This window comes from Sinocyclocheilus grahami, unplaced genomic scaffold (assembly GCF_001515645.1).
Source record: "Sinocyclocheilus grahami isolate Dianchi unplaced genomic scaffold, SAMN03320097.WGS_v1.1 scaffold17.1, whole genome shotgun sequence".
In the NCBI taxonomy this organism is placed as follows: domain Eukaryota; kingdom Metazoa; phylum Chordata; class Actinopteri; order Cypriniformes; family Cyprinidae; genus Sinocyclocheilus; species Sinocyclocheilus grahami.
In genome coordinates, this window is record NW_015505196.1 from 3,609,957 (window position 1) to 3,628,895 (window position 18,939).

Consider the following 18,939-nt stretch of genomic DNA (forward strand, 5'->3'; position numbering starts at 1 on the left):
TCTGGGCTGGGCGTAGGAGCAGGAGCCCTCTCTGGGCTTAACTTGGGAACAGAGTCTTTCTCTGGGCTTGACTTGGGAACTGGAGCCCTCTTTGGGCTAAACTCAGGAACTGGAGCCCTCCCTGGGTTCGACGTGGAAACAGCAGCCCTCTCTCAACTCGGGAATGGGGCTAGAGCCATGTCTTGACTCGGGTCAGTGGCTGGAGCCAACACTGGAACAGACTCAGGGACTGGAGCAGACACTGGAGTGGACTCAGAGGCTGGAGCCGACACTGGAGCAGACTCAGGGACTGGAGCAGACACTGGAGTGGACTCAGTGGCTGGAGCTGACACTGGAGCGGACTCGGGGGCTGGAGCCGACACTGGAGCGGACTCAGGGGCTGGGGCAGACAGTCTTTTCCTACTCATATTCCTCCTTTGGTTGGAGGTTAAGGAGGTTAAGCGAGCTGCTGTCATAATAGGCCTTGGGAGTGAATCGGCCGGCGGGCTTGAGAGTGCAGTGGCCCGCGGCCTTGAGAGTGCCGCGGATGGCAGGCTTGACTGCGGAGCGGGCAGCGGGCTTGACTTCATATTGGCCAGAGGGCTTGACAATGGAGCGGCCAGCGGGCTTGACTTCGGAGCGGCCGGCGATCCTGGGCTGAGGACTAAGGAGGAGCTTCGGAGAACTCGGGGAAGCGCAGGTGGCATTGAGGGAGCGGGCAAATTGGAACCGTATGTGGAGGGTGCTGGCTTGTGGTGAGCTGGAGCGTCAACAGGCTTCCGGATGGGAGGAGGATGATGATCCTCACATCGACAAAAAACTTGGAAATATTTAAATCAAGAACGCAATTTATAAAATCCGCTACGGGTCTGCGGCAATCTTCTGGAGTCAGGAATTGAAACAAATTGTCATCTTTTAGTCCCATCCGGAAGCACGCATTAATCATAGAATCGCTCCATCTCACCAGGTGTATTACGCTCTGGAACTCCTCCACATACTGCTCCAAAGGCCGTCCCTCCTCCTGGAAATCGAAGAGAAAGTCCTCAGTTCATCTTGTTTTTAGGTCCAGTGTTCTGTCACAATACTGAGGAGCAGGGAGTGAGGTGATGTGGGAATAAACTTAAACAAACATACTTTAATAAACCAAAAGGCTGGAACATCAGGAATGCAGGAGACATAGAATGACGTAAGACACTCGACATAAGAAAACATTGGGCTAAATAACAGGAACTAAACGAGGTAATTACAGAGACACAGCTGAATCAAATGAACACAATCAACACGAGGAGAAACTGGGTCACAGGGAGCACATGGGGAGCAAAACACAAGACAGGAACACAGGGGCAATCCATGGGCTTGACAATACTTGTGTACGCGGGGGCATCAGTTCACACACAATTATAGAGCTCTAGGATCATAAATCTCTGTGCTGAGCTCTAGATACTGCCATGTCTTGGATGCTTTTACGAAGGTTTCTGCATTCTTTTCTGTATTATGCTATAGGAGAAAATACATTTGTGCACCTGTGGTTAAAATAAATATTTGAAGTAGTCATCAAGTCTGTCATTATGTCTCCTGAGCCTTTGAGGACCACGGAGTATGAAAGGATGAGCAACTGTTTCAGTGCTTTTTTCCCCTGTAATCTTTCATGCTCTGATGTGTTCATGGTAATATATATACTGAAAATTGCTTTTTTAATGACTCATGATGTGTGTGTGTGTGTGTGTGTGTGTGTGTGTGTACAGTATACACACACAGACACACACGCATCATATACGTCATGTACACATACACACATTGTAATATATATATTACGTAGAAAAACTAATAATAAAAATGTTTCTTGTGCACCAAATCAGCATATTAGACAGCATATTAGACTGCTGAAAAAAAATTCAGCTTTGCCATCACAGGAAAAAAAAATCTATTTTAAAATCTATTCAAATAGAAACAACAGCTAATAATATTTCACAATATCATTAAACTGTATTTGTCATCAAAAAATGTATAGCCTTGGTGAGCATAAGTGACTTACTGAATCCAAATTACTGAAAATCTTACTGAATCCAAATTTTGAATGGCATTATATATGTATCGAAAATGCATCTGAGCCAGGAACCAGAATATTATATACTGTACAAGCACGCAACCACCTAGAAACTGAATAACACTAAGAACCACACAGAACACCTCAGGCACGCTGAAAATGTAAAAATCTATTTTCTACAATCTGTTCTGCTCAATATTGAGTATAAACTGCTTCCTGAATCAACATATTTATGATTTGTTGAAATTCAGAGCGTCATTTGTAAGTGGCTGTGTATGGGTTCTTAACAGTCTGTAATGATGGCTCATTTTAGAGAGAGTAGTCTTTGAAAATCCCATGCCATGAGTCACGGGGTATTTAGGCTTTTGCTTTCTTTTTGAATCCCATGAATCATTCAAGTTTGGTGACAATACAATTCATCACAGTAGTCTCTATAGTAACAATCAGACTAGGTTCACTTGGCTTGGTTTGATTCCTGAGCAATGTTCTGCAGCTGACATGATGTCATTACTGATTTGATTTCGAAATGTTAATGCTACATTTACATTTATGCATGTGGTGGACAATTTCATCCAAATCATCTTATATTGCATTCAAGCTATACACTTTTGGGTAACACTTTACATTAAGGTTCCCTTTGTAAAGGGTTTATAAAGGTGTTAATAATTGACTAATAACTCACTTACAAATGCATTATAATTCATTGATAAGCAGTTATAAATGCATGAGTAAAAGGGTGATTTTAATGCAATACCTGCCAAATAGTGAGCCATTTTAAACTCACATGTTATAAATGCTTAACAAATATATTTATATTTAACTCAAAACCAGATTCCTGATTTATTTCCTGATGCAGCAAAAATTTATTATTATAGCAAGACTGAAGGGTGTTGTATTTATGGTTTTCTCATTTATATCTCATGACTCGTGTCACTTTTCTTACAATGTTTCTTACCAGAATCTACTCTGTACGTTACCCATGATTCTCCGCAAAAGTTCATGATGCCTATCCACAGCAATGATTAGAAGCCAATTTTTTTTTAATCAAGATGAAATGATTAAACCTTGATTTTTATTTTGGGGGAAAAAATCATAAAAGCACACCCATGACTTGATGAGATATTAATATTGAAAATTTTTATTACATTATTACCAGTTAACCTTAATGTTATGAACCATTTATTAATGAGTTATAAACGTTAATAACGTCTAAAAATGAACCTTAATGTAAAGTGAACACCTGTGAACCATTTATGAATTATCTATAAACGTTAGTAACCTGTGAAAGTGAACCTTAATGTAAAGTGAATAACTGTGAACAATTTATTAATGCATTACAAACGTTAGTAACCTGTAAAAGTTAACCTTAATGTAAAATGAACACCTGTGAACCATTTATTAATAATCTATAAACGTTAGTAACCTGTGAAAGTGAACCTTAATGTAAAGTGAATAACTGTGAACAATTTATTAATGCATTACAAACGTTAGTAACCTGTAAAAGTTAACCTTAATGTAAAATGAACACCTGTGAACCATTTATTAATGAGTTATAAACGTTAATAACGTCTACAAATGAATCTTAATGTAAAGTGAAAACCTGTGAACCATTTATTACATACATTTGTAATTCATTAATAAATCATTCACAGGTGTTCACTTTACATTAAGGTTCACTTTCACAGGTTACTAACGTTTATAGATCATTAATAAATGGTTCACAGGTGTTCACTTTACATTAAGGTTCACTTTCACAGGTTACTAACGTTTATAGATCATTAATAAATGGTTCACAGGTGTTCACTTTACATTAAGGTTCACTTTCACAGGTTACTAACGTTTATAGATCATTAATAAATGGTTCACAGGTGTTCACTTTACATTAAGGTTCACTTTCACAGGTTACTAATGTTTGTAATTCATTAATAAATGGTTCAGAGGTGTTCACTTTACATTAAGGTTCGCTTTCACAGGTTATTAACGTTTGTAATTCATTAATGAATGGTTCAAAGGTGTTCACTTTACATTAAGGTTCACTTTCACAGGTTACTAACGTTTATAGATCATTAATAAATGATTCACAGGTGTTCACTTTACATTAAGGTTCACTTTCACAGGTTACTAACGTTTATAGATCATTAATAAATGATTCACAGGTGTTCACTTTACATTAAGGTTCACTTTCACAGGTTACTAACGTTTATAGATCATTAATAAATGATTCACAGGTGTTCACTTTACATTAAGGTTCACTTTCACAGGTTACTAACGTTTATAGATCATTAATAAATGATTCACAGGTGTTCACTTTACATTAAGGTTCACTTTCACAGGTTACTAACGTTTATAGATCATTAATAAATGATTCACAGGTGTTCACTTTACATTAAGGTTCACTTTCACAGGTTACTAACGTTTATAGATCATTAATAAATGATTCACAGGTGTTCACTTTACATTAAGGTTCACTTTCACAGGTTACTAACGTTTATAGATCATTAATAAATGATTCACAGGTGTTCACTTTACATTAAGGTTCACTTTCACAGGTTACTAACGTTTATAGATCATTAATAAATGATTCACAGGTGTTCACTTTACATTAAGGTTCACTTTCACAGGTTACTAACGTTTATAGATCATTAATAAATGATTCACAGGTGTTCACTTTACATTAAGGTTCACTTTCACAGGTTACTAACGTTTATAGATCATTAATAAATGATTCACAGGTGTTCACTTTACATTAAGGTTCACTTTCACAGGTTACTAACGTTTATAGATCATTAATAAATGATTCACAGGTGTTCACTTTACATTAAGGTTCACTTTCACAGGTTACTAACGTTTATAGATCATTAATAAATGATTCACAGGTGTTCACTTTACATTAAGGTTCACTTTCACAGGTTACTAACGTTTATAGATCATTAATAAATGATTCACAGGTGTTCACTTTACATTAAGGTTCACTTTCACAGGTTACTAACGTTTATAGATCATTAATAAATGATTCACAGGTGTTCACTTTACATTAAGGTTCACTTTCACAGGTTACTAACGTTTATAGATCATTAATAAATGATTCACAGGTGTTCACTTTACATTAAGGTTCACTTTCACAGGTTACTAACGTTTATAGATCATTAATAAATGATTCACAGGTGTTCACTTTACATTAAGGTTCACTTTCACAGGTTATTAACGCTTATAGATCATTAATAAATGGTTCACAGGTGTTCACTTTACATTAAGGTTCGCTTTCACAAGTTATTAACGTTTGTAACTCATTAATAAATGGATCACAGGTGTTCACTTTCCATTAATTTTCGCTTTCACAGGTTACTAACGTTTATACTGTAGATGATTAATAAATGGTTCACAGGTGTTCACTTTACATTAAGGTTCACTTTCACAGGTTATTAACGCTTATAGATCATTAATAAATGGTTCACAGGTGCTCACTTTACATTAAGGTTCACTTTCACAGGTTACTAACGTTTATAGATCATTAATAAATGATTCACAGGTGTTCATTTTACATTAAGGTTCGCTTTCACAGGTTACTAACGTTTGCAATTCATTAATAAATGGTTCACAGGTGTTCACTTTACATTAAGGTTCACTTTCACAGGTTACTAACGTTTATAGATCATTAATAAATGGTTCACATGTGTTCACTTTACATTAAGGTTTGCTTTCACAGGTTATTAATGTTTGTAACTCATTAATAAATGGTTCACAAGTGTTCACTACATTAATGTTCACTTTCAAAGGTTACTAACATTTATAGATCATTAATAAATCGTTCACAGGTGTTCACATTACATTAAGGTTCACTTTCACAGGTTACTAACGTTTATAGATCATTAATAAATGGTTCACAGGTGTTCACTTTACATTAAGGTTTGCTTTCACAGGTTAATAATGTTTGTAACTCATTAATAAAGGGTTCACAGGTGTTCACTTTACATTAAGGTTCGCTTTCACAGGTTATTAACGTTTGTAACTCATTAATAAATGGTTCACAGATGTTCACTTTACATTAAGGTTCGCTTTCACAGGTTATTAACGTTTGTAACTCATTAATAAATGGTTCACAGATGTTCACTTTACATTAAGGTTCGCTTTCACAGGTTATTAACGTTTGTAACTCATTAATAAATGGTTCACAGATGTTCACTTTACATTAAGGTTCGCTTTCACAGGTTATTAACGTTTGTAACTCATTAATAAATGGTTCACAGATGTTCACTTTACATTAAGGTTCGCTTTCACAGATTATTAATGTTTGTAACTCATTAATAAATGGTTCACAGGTGTTCACTACATTAAGGTTCACTTTCACAGGTTACTAACATTTATAAATCATTAATAAATGGTTCACAGGTGTTCACTTTACATTAAGGTTCACTTTCACAGGTCCCTAACGTTTATAAATCATTAATAAATGGTTCACAGGTGTTCACTTTACATTAAGGTTCACTTTTAGATGTTATTAACATTTATAACTCATTAATAACTGGTTCACAGGTGTTCACGTTACATTAAGGTGCACTTTCACAAGTTATTAACGTTAATAAATCATTAATATATGGCTAATTACATTAAGGTTCACAGATAATATTGGAATTAAAATATTAAATATTAATATCGCATCAAGTCATGGTTGTGCTTTTATGATTTTTCCCCCAAAATAAAAATCAAGATTTAATAATGTCATCTTGATAAAATATATATTGGTTTCTAATCATTGCTGTGGATAAGCATCATGAACTTTTGCGTCATGAGATATAAATGAGAAAGCCATAAATACAACACCCTTCAGTCTTGCTAAAATAGTAAATTTTTGCTGCATCATGAATAAAATCAGGAATCTGGTTTTGAGTGAAATAAGTATTAATAAATATATTTGTTAAGCATTTATAACATGTGAGTTAAAAATGGCTCACTGTTTGGCAGGTATTGCATTAAAATCACCCTTTTACTCATGCATTTATAACTGCTTATTATCAATGAATTATAATGCATTTGTAAGTGCGTTATTAGTCAATTATTAACACCTTTATAAACCCTTTACAAAGGGAACCTTAATCTAAAGTGTTACCCATTTTTGTCATGCATTCTCTGGGAATCAAACCCATGACCTTGGCATTGCTAGTGACAAAGCTCTACTATATATTTGTTGTTGTGTTTAACAAAATACCAACATAAGAATTTCTAGTATCACACTGTGATTACTTTATTAGGCATTTGTAAAAATTATTAAGTGCTAAACAGGATCACTACATCCCTAAAGCATATAATTGGAAACAGTGAAACGACAGTAGAAGACAGTGGTCTGTTATTCAGCAAGGTCAAAGAGCCATTCCAGCTGAAAGGCCATAAATACTCAAGCATCCTTTACTTAACCTGGCATGAAGATACGTATCTCTGAAGCAAATTGAACCTTGCAAAATGAGCAGCAAAAGACACTGTTACGGTCAGCTAAGGTTAAGCCTTTAGAGATAATGAATAGTAGAAATGGGAGGTTTGCAATATAGCCTGAATAATATACTGTAAATGATGACTAGTGAATCGTTGATAAAAAGATGCAGTCAGGTTTAAAAGAAATAAGGTGCTATTTATGTTGTGTAAATAAAGGTAGCTTGGCATCAAGTGCAAATAAATACAAATAGCACATTGTTTGCACTAAGTGCAAATAGGCAGATGAATTGCTCAGACAAAAGCATCAGCTAGACAAAACCAACACAAGCTAGATTGTTCAGTCTCAGATGAAGAAATGCAATACGCCATCAGAGTAGTTTTATTGAATAATGAAAAAGGATGATACTGAAATCACCACAGAGCAAATAAGTCTATATCGAGTTAATCATTTTAGATTCTTTGACATATGGCAGTTCTAATTGGCAGGCAAGAAGGCAGAATGCTTTGGGCTTCATGTACTCATTCCCAGCACAGCCACTGGTAAAAGGAGAATCAAATCATTCACATCGGTCAAAGGCTTTCCCCTCTGATCCTCCTAGAGCTTGGACTGCACTAACAGTAACACAGCACCAAAGGCACAATTATTTATTAACCTTTCCTTTCCTTTCCTTTCTTTTGATTTTGACAAAACAATCAGAGCCCAGTAGAAATCAATAGATTCTGCATAATGTTCAGAAAAGCTTGAATGTGCGTTGTTCTCTATCTAAACTAATCTCAGCCACATAACATTAAGCAAAGCTTTTGACACTGAATGCGTTAGTAATTGTTTGTGGTGGAACATGATGCGTTTTCCTTCTGACATAACGAGTTTGAATCAATTACAAGTATTTTCATGAAAGCTTGTAAAGGCGTCAATGTAATGTAATCTGTTCAGTACGATGGCGAAACAAATCACCCAGCATTGGTTAGGGAATCATTTTATCTCCTCCACTTTCAAAAAAATGAAACATTCACAGACTCGCAGCCCTGCAATTACAAAATATAAAACTTGACAGTTCTATCACCAAGACGTCCTTCCAGTGGGGTGAATAATGAGTGAATGTATGAGATTTTTAATTTGTACGTATGTCAAACTCAATTTATTTTCCACATAGCTCTGGTCCAAGTGGCACCCATCATCCAGCAGGATCAAAAAGATTCATGAGGAGACTACTTCAATTGCACTACTTATGCTCTGACTGACAGTGAAGTTTCTCAGCCTTTATCTGTCTTGGACTCACTCTGGGGCGAACACTGGTGTTAAATATCTCATGGAATCGGTGTGGGTGAAGATAGATTCCTTGTTCATTTCTCTTTTACAAGAACCTTTGAATGATTTGAATAGAAACTCAATTTATCCTCTTCAGTTCTGAACCAGCTCTCTGAAAATCAGTGTTTTATTTTGCTTTAGAATCGGCTTTAGATTCTCAATCACACTTTAGAATGGAATTGATTTGTTTATAATCTCAGACTATTGCTTTTATACTGAAAACACAAACATAATATTTGAAAACTTTTGAACATTAAGATAGGGATGTGGTATGTTATGGAGTTATAAAATAGTTTGAGTATAAACAATTCAAAAGTGCTCCCAATGCCACTGAACAGTCAACATCCCCAAGGGCGTACGTTACCTAGTTTAAAACAATACTTACAAGCCAGACCCCTCTTTCTCTGTGATCAGAGGAAGTCAGCAGCTGCTCCTGTTCTATTTGAATTTTACAAGCAGAGACGCTGTGAACTGAAAGCTGTGACCCCAAGAATATATTTATTATGTGTCTATTTGCAAACAAAAAATAATATTTTCTAAATTCATCTGTATACAATATCTAAAATGTTATTTTTCTCCATAATGGTTTCTGAATTACCCTATTATAGACATCAATTCTCTTGTTTAGGACCACAGATTGTAAGTAGTTATAAATTATTATGAATATTTGACAGTATCTACATTTTACATTTTCTTACAATTATATTTCTTATGATATCCACTAAATTAAAAATGTGTGTTTTTTTTGGGGGGGGGGGGGGGTCTAAAACCTTTTACCCTCACTTTTTGGGCTTGTGTTATTGTTTATTTTTGTTTTGACTTTATTCTACCTCTTTTTCATTTTATTGCATTTACTTACATTTGTTTAGCACAAATGTACCAATTCAGCTAAATTGATTTGTATTAAATTTGAGATTTAATTAAATCAAATTTTTATTTTTTTAAAATTTTTTTTTTTTTATTAACCAAAAAAAAAAAAATGGTTGTTTTTTTTGGGGGGGGGGGGGGGTCTAAAGACCTTTACCACTAACTTTTGCGTAGTCTTCAGTATTTTTCCCCTCAATGGTTAACAGTGTTTAACTAACAATACTGTGCAGCACTGCATAATCATCTGAGTCACGTTGAAGCATCAATGTGACCATCATTCCAACTGTGGCAAACAGTCTGGGACAATTAAATTAAATTAGTTCAGATTCTCCCTTTATTTTGTTCTGTTCTGAGCTGAATGGAGTATCGTACCTGCAAAATGACAAAACCTCAAAACAATATTTAATCACAGTCATTTCTAATTATGATAAGCCCACTTTAGAGACATGAAGAGTAAAACATAAAGCCTAGACTCTGTTCACAGTAAAAAGCGAATCCAAGAGAAGTACAATCCATTTATTTGTTCATTTTTGTTTGATCATCAGCTGTGCTTGTAGTGACCTGTCAGTCATTTTGGAGATATCACAAGTATATGGAATAGAAAAGGAGAGAAGCCCAACATCCATAAAGATAGATGTTTCATAATATACAAAAACAACCAAAAAAGGTTGTTTTGTTTTTAAAATTTACAACAGCCTTATATATTATATTTGCATTATATCACTATGATATTTTGAACAAATGGGATACACTTTACAAGCATAGCCACAAAGCTTAAATAGTTTATTATCTGATAAATAAATCCTGTAGATAAATAAATGTATCATTATTTATCATCATCACCGCAAAACCACTTACAGTTTCTTTTAAGTCTAGTCCAGTAAATACCTCTTCTGTATACTTTTATGGCATGTTAGAGAGCAGCAGTACAGTGATTAATTTCACTGAAGAACAGTTAAGAAATAGAGCTCTGTTCAGTCAGGACTTTGCACCCTTAGGACGAACCATGCAATACCCAAGCACATCAGGGCAAAACTCTTCTTCTCATCTGTCATCTGGTAACAACCTTCTCATACTCCGTAACCAACAGTGTCCGTTTTGTATCTCTCCACTGGAAGGAAACAGCACACTTTTTGGTAATTCACTTCTCTTGTTTGTCTTTTTTGTCACCATATAAAAGGAGACAGCCTTTCATGTTACATAGCTCTCTAGTCACAATGACACAAGCCATATGTGCAAACTCATCATAAAAATATCTCTTGATAACTTCAGATTGCCAGCAGCCATAATAAAGATAAGCCTGTTTCCTCTAATGCAGTGCAGTGCTTCCCAATTCAGGTGGGTTTTATTTTTTTTTCTTATTTTTTTTAAGCATATTTAGCTTTTGGTACCACCTATGTGACCAGCATCTGTTGTCCTCACAGACTCATGAAGAACATTACACAACGAAGTAGGAAAAAATATCAATGTCATTGTTGTGTACAGATTGTCAATGCAAAGGGGCAGTGGTGTTTTTGAAAACTTCTCTTCCTTGTCAACCACCTGTTAATGGCACTGGATGCTGCAAACTAGCTGCCAATGTTCTCTAAAAAGACCTCTTCCAGGACTTGCACAGGATCTTCTGAAAAGCTCGCCGGAAGTCCTGGTTGAAGATGGTGTAGATGACGGGATTGAGGGAGCTGTTGCAGTAACCGATCCAGAAGAAAAACTTGAAAAGGGTGTCATGGATGGCGCAGGGCTCCCGGCAGATACCATACAGGCTGTAGCTGAAGAAGAAAGGAAACCAGCAGACCACGAACACCCCCATGACCACGGCCAGCACAAAGGTGAACCGCTTCTCTCGTGCCTGGGAAATTTTTTTTCTCGAAATGGTGTTCCTCCTTTTTCTGCGGGAGGAAAACAAGTCCAGGGACTTGCTGCTGGCTCGGGACTTCCGGCTGGAATGCTTGGAGCTGGAGCTGTTCTTGCGGCTGGACCGGCGGTCTTTTCGCGAGGGCGCCATCTCGTTTTGCGTCCGCTTGGCCTTCTCATCGGATGAGCTGCTGTCCTCCAGCTCGGCATCTGGGTCATCCTCGCCTGGTTTGCGTTCCCCTGGTGGTGGCGAGGCACAGTGCCCATTTTCCCGCCTAGAATCCTCACGGCTCAAGCCATTCTCCAGCCGTGGCGTTCCTGATCCACCATCTGGATCACGGCGCTTTTCAGACATATTTCGGGTTCTCGTCTTAGCCACCTGGTAGATTCGGATGTAAACAAGGATCATGATGACACACGGGGCAAAGAACGACCCGATGCTGGAGTACAGGATGTACCACGTGTGGTCGTTCAGCTGGCATTGTGGTTCGCTGCTGTCACCCTCGTTATTCCGGTCCATGGAGATGAGCGGTGGGAAGGAGATTACAGCCGCGATCAACCATACCACCACAATCATGCCCTTTACCCTGCGAGGCGTCCGCTTCAAGTTATACTCGACCGCCTGTGTTACAGACCAGTACCTGTCCAGACTTATGGCACACAGGTGAACAATAGAAGATGTGCAGAAAAGAACATCTAGCGCAAGATAGATATCACACCAAACTTTCCCAAAAAACCAGTAGCCCATTAATTCATTGGCCAGGGAGAAAGGGATTATCAGGGTGGCCACCAAAATGTCCGCACTGGCCAGAGACACAAGAAAAAGGTTTTGTGGTGGCTTGAGCGCTCTGCTCGTTAAAACGGCGATAACGACCAGCACATTCCCCACTATTGTAAACAAGATGAGGAAGCTCACCAACCCTGCGAGCCCTATAATGGTTGCCGGAGAATAGCGACTTGTAGAATTCCCAGAGGTTGTTAAACCAATGTCAATGTATGTGTCCACTTCGCTTGCAAAGCTTAAGTTATGCATATTGATTTAGAAAAAGCTCTGCTGTCCAATAAATCGTCCACGCGCGTCTTCGCGAATATTCTCTTTTTGATTTCACTGTAAGTTAATTGCAGGTCCGTCTCTGGCGTGAGCGCTCTGCTCGTTAAAACGGCGATAACGACCAGCACATTCCCCACTATTGTAAACAAGATGAGGAAGCTCACCAGCCCTGCGAGCCCTATAATGGTTGCCGGAGAATAGCGACTTGTAGAATTCCCAGAGGATGTTAAACCAATGTCAATGTATGTGTCCACTTCGCTTGCAAAGCTTAAGTTATGCATATTGATTTAGAAAAAGCTCTGCTGTCCAATAAATCGTCCACGCGCGTCTTCGCGAATACTATCTCTCTCTCTCTCTCTCTCTCTCTTTCTTAATTTCACTATAAGTTATTTGCAGCTTCCTCTATGTTTCTTCTTACCTTGTGTTCTTATTTTAATCCCGTTCGCGTCTTTTTCTTTTCCGCACAATTCCTCTTACGGATCATTTGGTTGCGGCTTTGAAAAAGCGACCCATCCCGTGGTGAGTTTGAAGTAAGCATCACCGTCTCTTACATCCGTGCGACCTGCTCTTCCTCTCGCGGGCGTCTCTCTCCGCATCCACCCGAGCAAAACACCGCCGGGACTCAACTATCCACGTGCTGACAGCATTAAACTGATGGAGCGCCGCCCCGCCCCCGGAGAGAACTATACTGACTGCTGAAGTACCCTACCACCGTTTAGCGCCGTTCTTTGTTACAGTGAACATTTTATATCAGATCATAGCGAGATTTTATGCATTTCAAACATTTCTTCTTTACGCGTCTCTGAACAGACAGCAAGAGCTGCAACTTGGGCAAACATGCAATGGGCATTACATGTTAGTTACTCTGAGGGGAAATACATTTATTTAATTTTGTCGCACTAGGCGTTGTCAGGAATAACGTTGTAAAGTGGTGGGAAAGGACCGTGAACTGTAAAGAAACTATGCCTTACGGCATCTTTGCTCGCTGGGTGTCACTGTTGTAACAATGCCATTGTGGCTGTAAATAATGTGAAAACCTGTCATTCAATAGGCTATATAGCAACTTTCCTCACAATGCTCTTTCTCGAACCTTGCTTTTAAACATTTTTATTAGCTTTGGGATTAATTGGACAAGTATAGCCTAAGTGTTGAATTTTAGTATACTAATCTCAAAACTGCATATTTTCAATAGACTGCGATTCAATCACAAAGTAAATTTTTCGACCAAATGCGTTTCAAGAAATACCTTCCATTTAAATTAATTGTCCTTCATAATTAAGTTTAAAATATTTAATTTGCATCTGTTAATATAGTACAAATAATTTGGTATATCCTACCTATTTGCAACTGGTAAATTTTGTTTTATCTTGTAAATTACATGTTCAAAGCAAGATATGAGATTAGATTTGATCTGTAGTGGAGGTAAGGAATTACAACTACTCACGTTACTGTAATTAAGTAGTTTTTTCGGGTACTTGTACTTTTTTGAGTATATTTTTAAAGCTGTACTTTTGCTTGTAGTTAAATACAAATTAAGCAAAATTATCTACTTCGTTACTTTTAAATCATAGTTCGTTACTGAGTACGCCCACAATTTGAATTGATATTCAAACCTTTGACGGCCCTTCAGTAGCCAATAAAGATATCCGACCGTAAACGGACCAATAGAAGTGTAAATTACATGTTCAAAGCAAGATATGAGATTAGATTTGACCTGTAGTGGAGGTAAGGAATTACAACTACTCACGTTACGTTAAGTAGTTTTTTCGGGTACTTGTACTTTTTTGAGTATATTTTTAAAGCTGTACTTTTGCTTGTAGTTAAATACAAATTAAGCAAAATTATCTACTTCGTTACTTTTAAATCATAGTTCGTTACTGAGTACGCCCACAATTTGAATTGATATTCAAACCTTTGACGGCCCTTCAGTAGCCAATAAAGATATCCGACCGTAAACGGACCAATAGAAGCCCTGATATCTGAAGCGGGAAAAGCCGCCACTGCAGCAGGTGAAGAGCTGACCAGACAGTGAGGGAGCTCAGCGTGATTTATAGACTTAAAGTTTGGAGGAACAAACTACATGGTAGTGTTATCATACATATCTATATTTTGATACTGAAATATCTGACACTGTTCCGTTACTTATTTTCCACAGTATCTACCGAATATACACCGATACAAGCTGCGTCTCTCTCTCTCCTCAGACAGTGAGTTTGACACGCATCCGCCTGCTGTCAGTTACAGAGTCTAATATCCGCGCGGAATTGCAGGTATTCCGCATAATTTGAATCATTCCCGCGCAAATGTGGCGAGCGCTTTATTGTAACATGAGAACACAGTCATGTAATTACAGAAAACTGGATGCGAGCTCTCAAATAGGCCTAACTTATACAAATGAACTGCCTGTCCTCTCACTCCGCTATTGCTTGTGCGCAGACTGTGTGCAATCGCGATCTCTCCATGCTTTTAAAGTAGAAATGATTTCTCTTTGCTCCTGGATTAAACTGTCAAAAGTTATAGAATAGATCCATGCCTGACCGATGAAAATGCTACAAGAAATTTTATTGGCTGTAAGTGAAATGCACCAGAAAGACTTTCAATAATCAAAGATGGAACTTTAATTTCTTTACAATGTAAGTGTATGCTAGAAATGTTTCTGAATGGGATATTTGTCTGATTGGTATAACTATCCTAGTCTGCCTAACTGCAAGGCCTAACTTATACAAATGAACTGCCTGTCCTCTCACTCCGCTATTGCTTGTGTGCAGACTGTGCAATCGCGATCTCTCCATGCTTTTAAAGTAGAAATGATTTCTCTTTGCTCCTGGATTAAACTGTCAAAAGTTATAGAATAGATCCATGCCTGACCGATGAAAATGCTACAAGAAATTTTATTGGCTGTAAGTGAAATGCACCAGAAAGACTTTCAATAATCAAAGATGGAACTTTAATTTCTTTACAATGTAAGTGTATGCTAGAAATGTTTCTGAATGGGATATTTGTCTGATTGGTATAACTATCCTAGTCTGCCTAACTGCATCACTACACTGTACAGTCATTACAGGTCAAAGCCATCTGATGTTCCATTTATCTAAATATATAGGCCTAACATACTGTAAATGGCTCTTAAATCACTGCTTATAAAAATACAGTGTCATATTTCGAATACCTCAACTGAATTGAGGTCATTTGTTTTATAATTTTATTACTGAATATGTACTTGTCTTTTTTTTGCAAATTCAATTCAGTTTGAAATCAAGCTTCCTTGTGCTATAAGCTTCTGCAACAAAGTTACCCTATTTAAAAGACACAAATACACTGAATGAGCAAATGTTTAAGATTGAGATTTTTGTAATGGTAATTTATCAATATTTGTATGTAAATAAAAGCCTATATTAATATATGTTCATCATATAAAGTGCATGTCTTTTTAGAGGACTTGGTTTAAACCAATTTCAAAGCTTGAAATATTGATTGCCTTGAAAAAATGGATGGACAAAAAAAAAAAAAAAATCTATATGGCAGTATGTGTTAGTTTTGCCAATGGTATTGAAAATGATTAGTCGTCATGAAATCAAAAATGACCCTACTTCCTTTGTTAGTGCACATTACTAGTCTTGTGGTGAACAATTAAACCGTGCAAGTCAATACACTGAAAAAAAACTGTCTGCCGTCATAATCTTTAATCAAAAACTGAAAATTGGCTTCAGCTCTGGAATGGCGTTCTGGCTCTGATGACGTCAGTTTGACAGCTTAGGAGAGAATCCTCTTGTTAAGTCATGACGTAAGGACTACTGTTTCTGGGTCCAAGCCTCTACCCATTTCACTTGAGAATACTATCTCAGCAGCCATTTATGAGCATTATTTAATTAATATTACATATTTAAGCTGAGCATTTAAACATGTGCTGTGCACACTACAGTCGCCGTGCTCACAGTGTCTCAGACACCTATATTTTAGCTGAATCACTGTCTGGCCGTCTGGGATTTCAGTATGGAGATAAAGGTTATGGTTATAATTTTTCAGTATTACATGGCATTGTGGGTGTATATGCACAGTTTATTGTTTTTTGGGGGGTGTTTGGCAGACCCAGAAGCGGTGAAGCATGATGTCAGACGTAATAAGCAGATATTCTAAACCACTATCCAGCCGTGAATCTGCTGTGAGCAAGAGGTGGAGAGGAGGGGCACCACAATAAAACCCCGCCCTTTATTCAATGTTACGTTTCACTTGGAAATACATCACAACACTGAAGTCAGTTGCAACTTCCGGTTCATGGGTACTTTAATACTGATATTTTTCAAGGTATTGAAGTTAGAAATTCCTGTATCATGACCACTAATTGATATACTTTTTCAATAAGATAAAAGTGGGTTTTGTTCAAAGTAGCTATTATCCACAGATCTTTGATATGAATATTTTTTGACAATTCATTAAAGGGGTCATATGATGCAATTTCAAATTGTCCTTTCTCTTTGGAGTGTTACAAGCTGTTCGTGAATAGATAAGATCCCTAAAGTTGCAAAGACTAAAGTCTCAAACCCAAAGAGTATAATATATAATATAATAATTAATAAATCACAACACACTGGATTTCTGGCCATTGAGAGCACACCTCGCTTTTCAGACCGATGAGCTTTGTAAAAATCGGCGCGTTTCAGAAAGGCGGGGCTTAGAGGAGAAACAATAATGTACAGTATGTGGAAAATAATGTGTTTTGAACCTTAAACCGCATAAACACATTTCATTACACCAAATACACAACATAATGTTCTTTTTAGCATCATCATATGACCCTTTTAAATATTGCCGGCTAAAACAGTAACTAGTAACTAGTACTCTTGAGTAGTTTTTGAAAGGTGTACTTTGTACTTTTACTTAAGTACTGTTTTGACACCAGTACTTTTACTTGTAATTGAGTATTATTTCAGCAATGTAACAGTACTTGTACTTAAGTACAAATTTTCAGTACTCTTTCCACCACTGGATTTTATTAGCCTGTAGTATTGCCATTATGTCTCAAATGGCAAGTTGGCTATATTGTTTACTGTACTATATACAGTACGTTCAGTGTGTGTGTGGGTGTGAGAGAGAGAGAGCACAATTTGTCAACATACTGCAGAGCATGATAGACTGCAATGGAGAGGAACTAATCAATGATTTTGTGAGAGACCAATCAGAGAGGTCAAAGAGGGGTCCCGTTAAAGAGGTGGGCATCTGAGAGAGGGAGACAGAAGGCAGGAAACTTATCAATAATGTCCAATGAAGTTCAAATAAAGTCTTTAAAAAAGGTGCCATGTGGCAGAGGCTGCTAAATTACTGTAACTCACCCCGATCTGAGTATCAGTTAATTCAGACTGTAAGGGCATTTTGTCAAGAGAACCAGTATGTTGTTGCTATGGTAAATGGCATTACTGTATACATTAATGCAGGTACATACAGTAATTAGGCTATACTGTTTGAATAGGCACAAAACCTCATGACAGTGTCATATATCCTTGAATCACCCTAACACATTGGATTTATGGACTTTATGCAAACTTTCCTTTCTAGTTATACTTTTATTGCAGTTATTTGGCATCCTTTTTGTTATGTTTAAATTAAATGAAAACTCAGGAATGAAATACATATTCTATTAAATTCTGAATGCTGTACCTTGATAAAAGATGAAAAATATGGATTGTTTTGAGTGCTCAGCATGTATTCTCTTCAGCTGAACAGTCTAATTCTAAGATTTTTTGTTTATGGGCACTTGAGGTGGACATGTGTGGCTGTGTGTGCGCATATCCATTCATGCTGCTGAATACCTAGTGCCTTTGTGTGTGACACATATCACGTTTGTGTTTGGATTTATGTGTATAAGTTTGTGAACAATTGATTTTGTGATACACACCTATCTGACTGCGTTGGCTTCCTCTTGCTCTGTTTCTGTTGTGAGTTGTTTGCGTGCATAGGTGGGATGGTGGGTGGGTCTACAATTCAATGCTGTTAAGAGCAGCAGAAGTTGACCCTCAGGCTCTGCTCTTCACAAAGCTGATTTGTATTGAGTCTTCCTGGCTTGTGATCATTAAAGGTTCCCCTTGGGCCACACTTGTGTCTGTTTAATTGAAGCGTGTGTGTGTGTGTGTGTGTGAGTGATCCACATCATTACCTTGAGTTGATCCGTCCTTTCTTCCCTCGCCCCGTGTTTCATTCACACTTGAGTAATACAAATGTAAAATCATGTCAAGCAAAAAAATGCACAGTTTTAGTACATGCAGTCTTGTAGAAATCTGAGATATCAGTTTAATACTGATATCATCTGTGGGTTTTTTTAAGCATTTTGCAGTGATAGAAAATATATGAGCATCAGATATATTATATATATATATATATATATATATATATATATATATATATATATATATA

General features: G+C 37.1%; 1 protein-coding gene across 1 annotated transcript; it reads right to left on the reverse strand.

Moving 5' to 3' along the window:
• Positions 1-10,392: 10,392 nt before the first annotated feature.
• Positions 10,393-12,513, reverse strand: LOC107552592 (alpha-2C adrenergic receptor). Its single transcript, XM_016234512.1, has one exon. The coding sequence runs from the start codon at positions 12,511-12,513 to the stop codon at positions 11,215-11,217; it is 1,299 nt and encodes a 432-aa protein (XP_016089998.1). The 3' UTR covers positions 10,393-11,214.
• Positions 12,514-18,939: the final 6,426 nt, after the last annotated feature.

Bases quoted from the DNA above. Each gene is read 5' to 3' on its own strand.
- LOC107552592 (XM_016234512.1), bottom strand. From the start codon at position 12,513: ATGCATAACTTAAGCTTTGCAAGCGAAGTGGACACATACATTGACATT.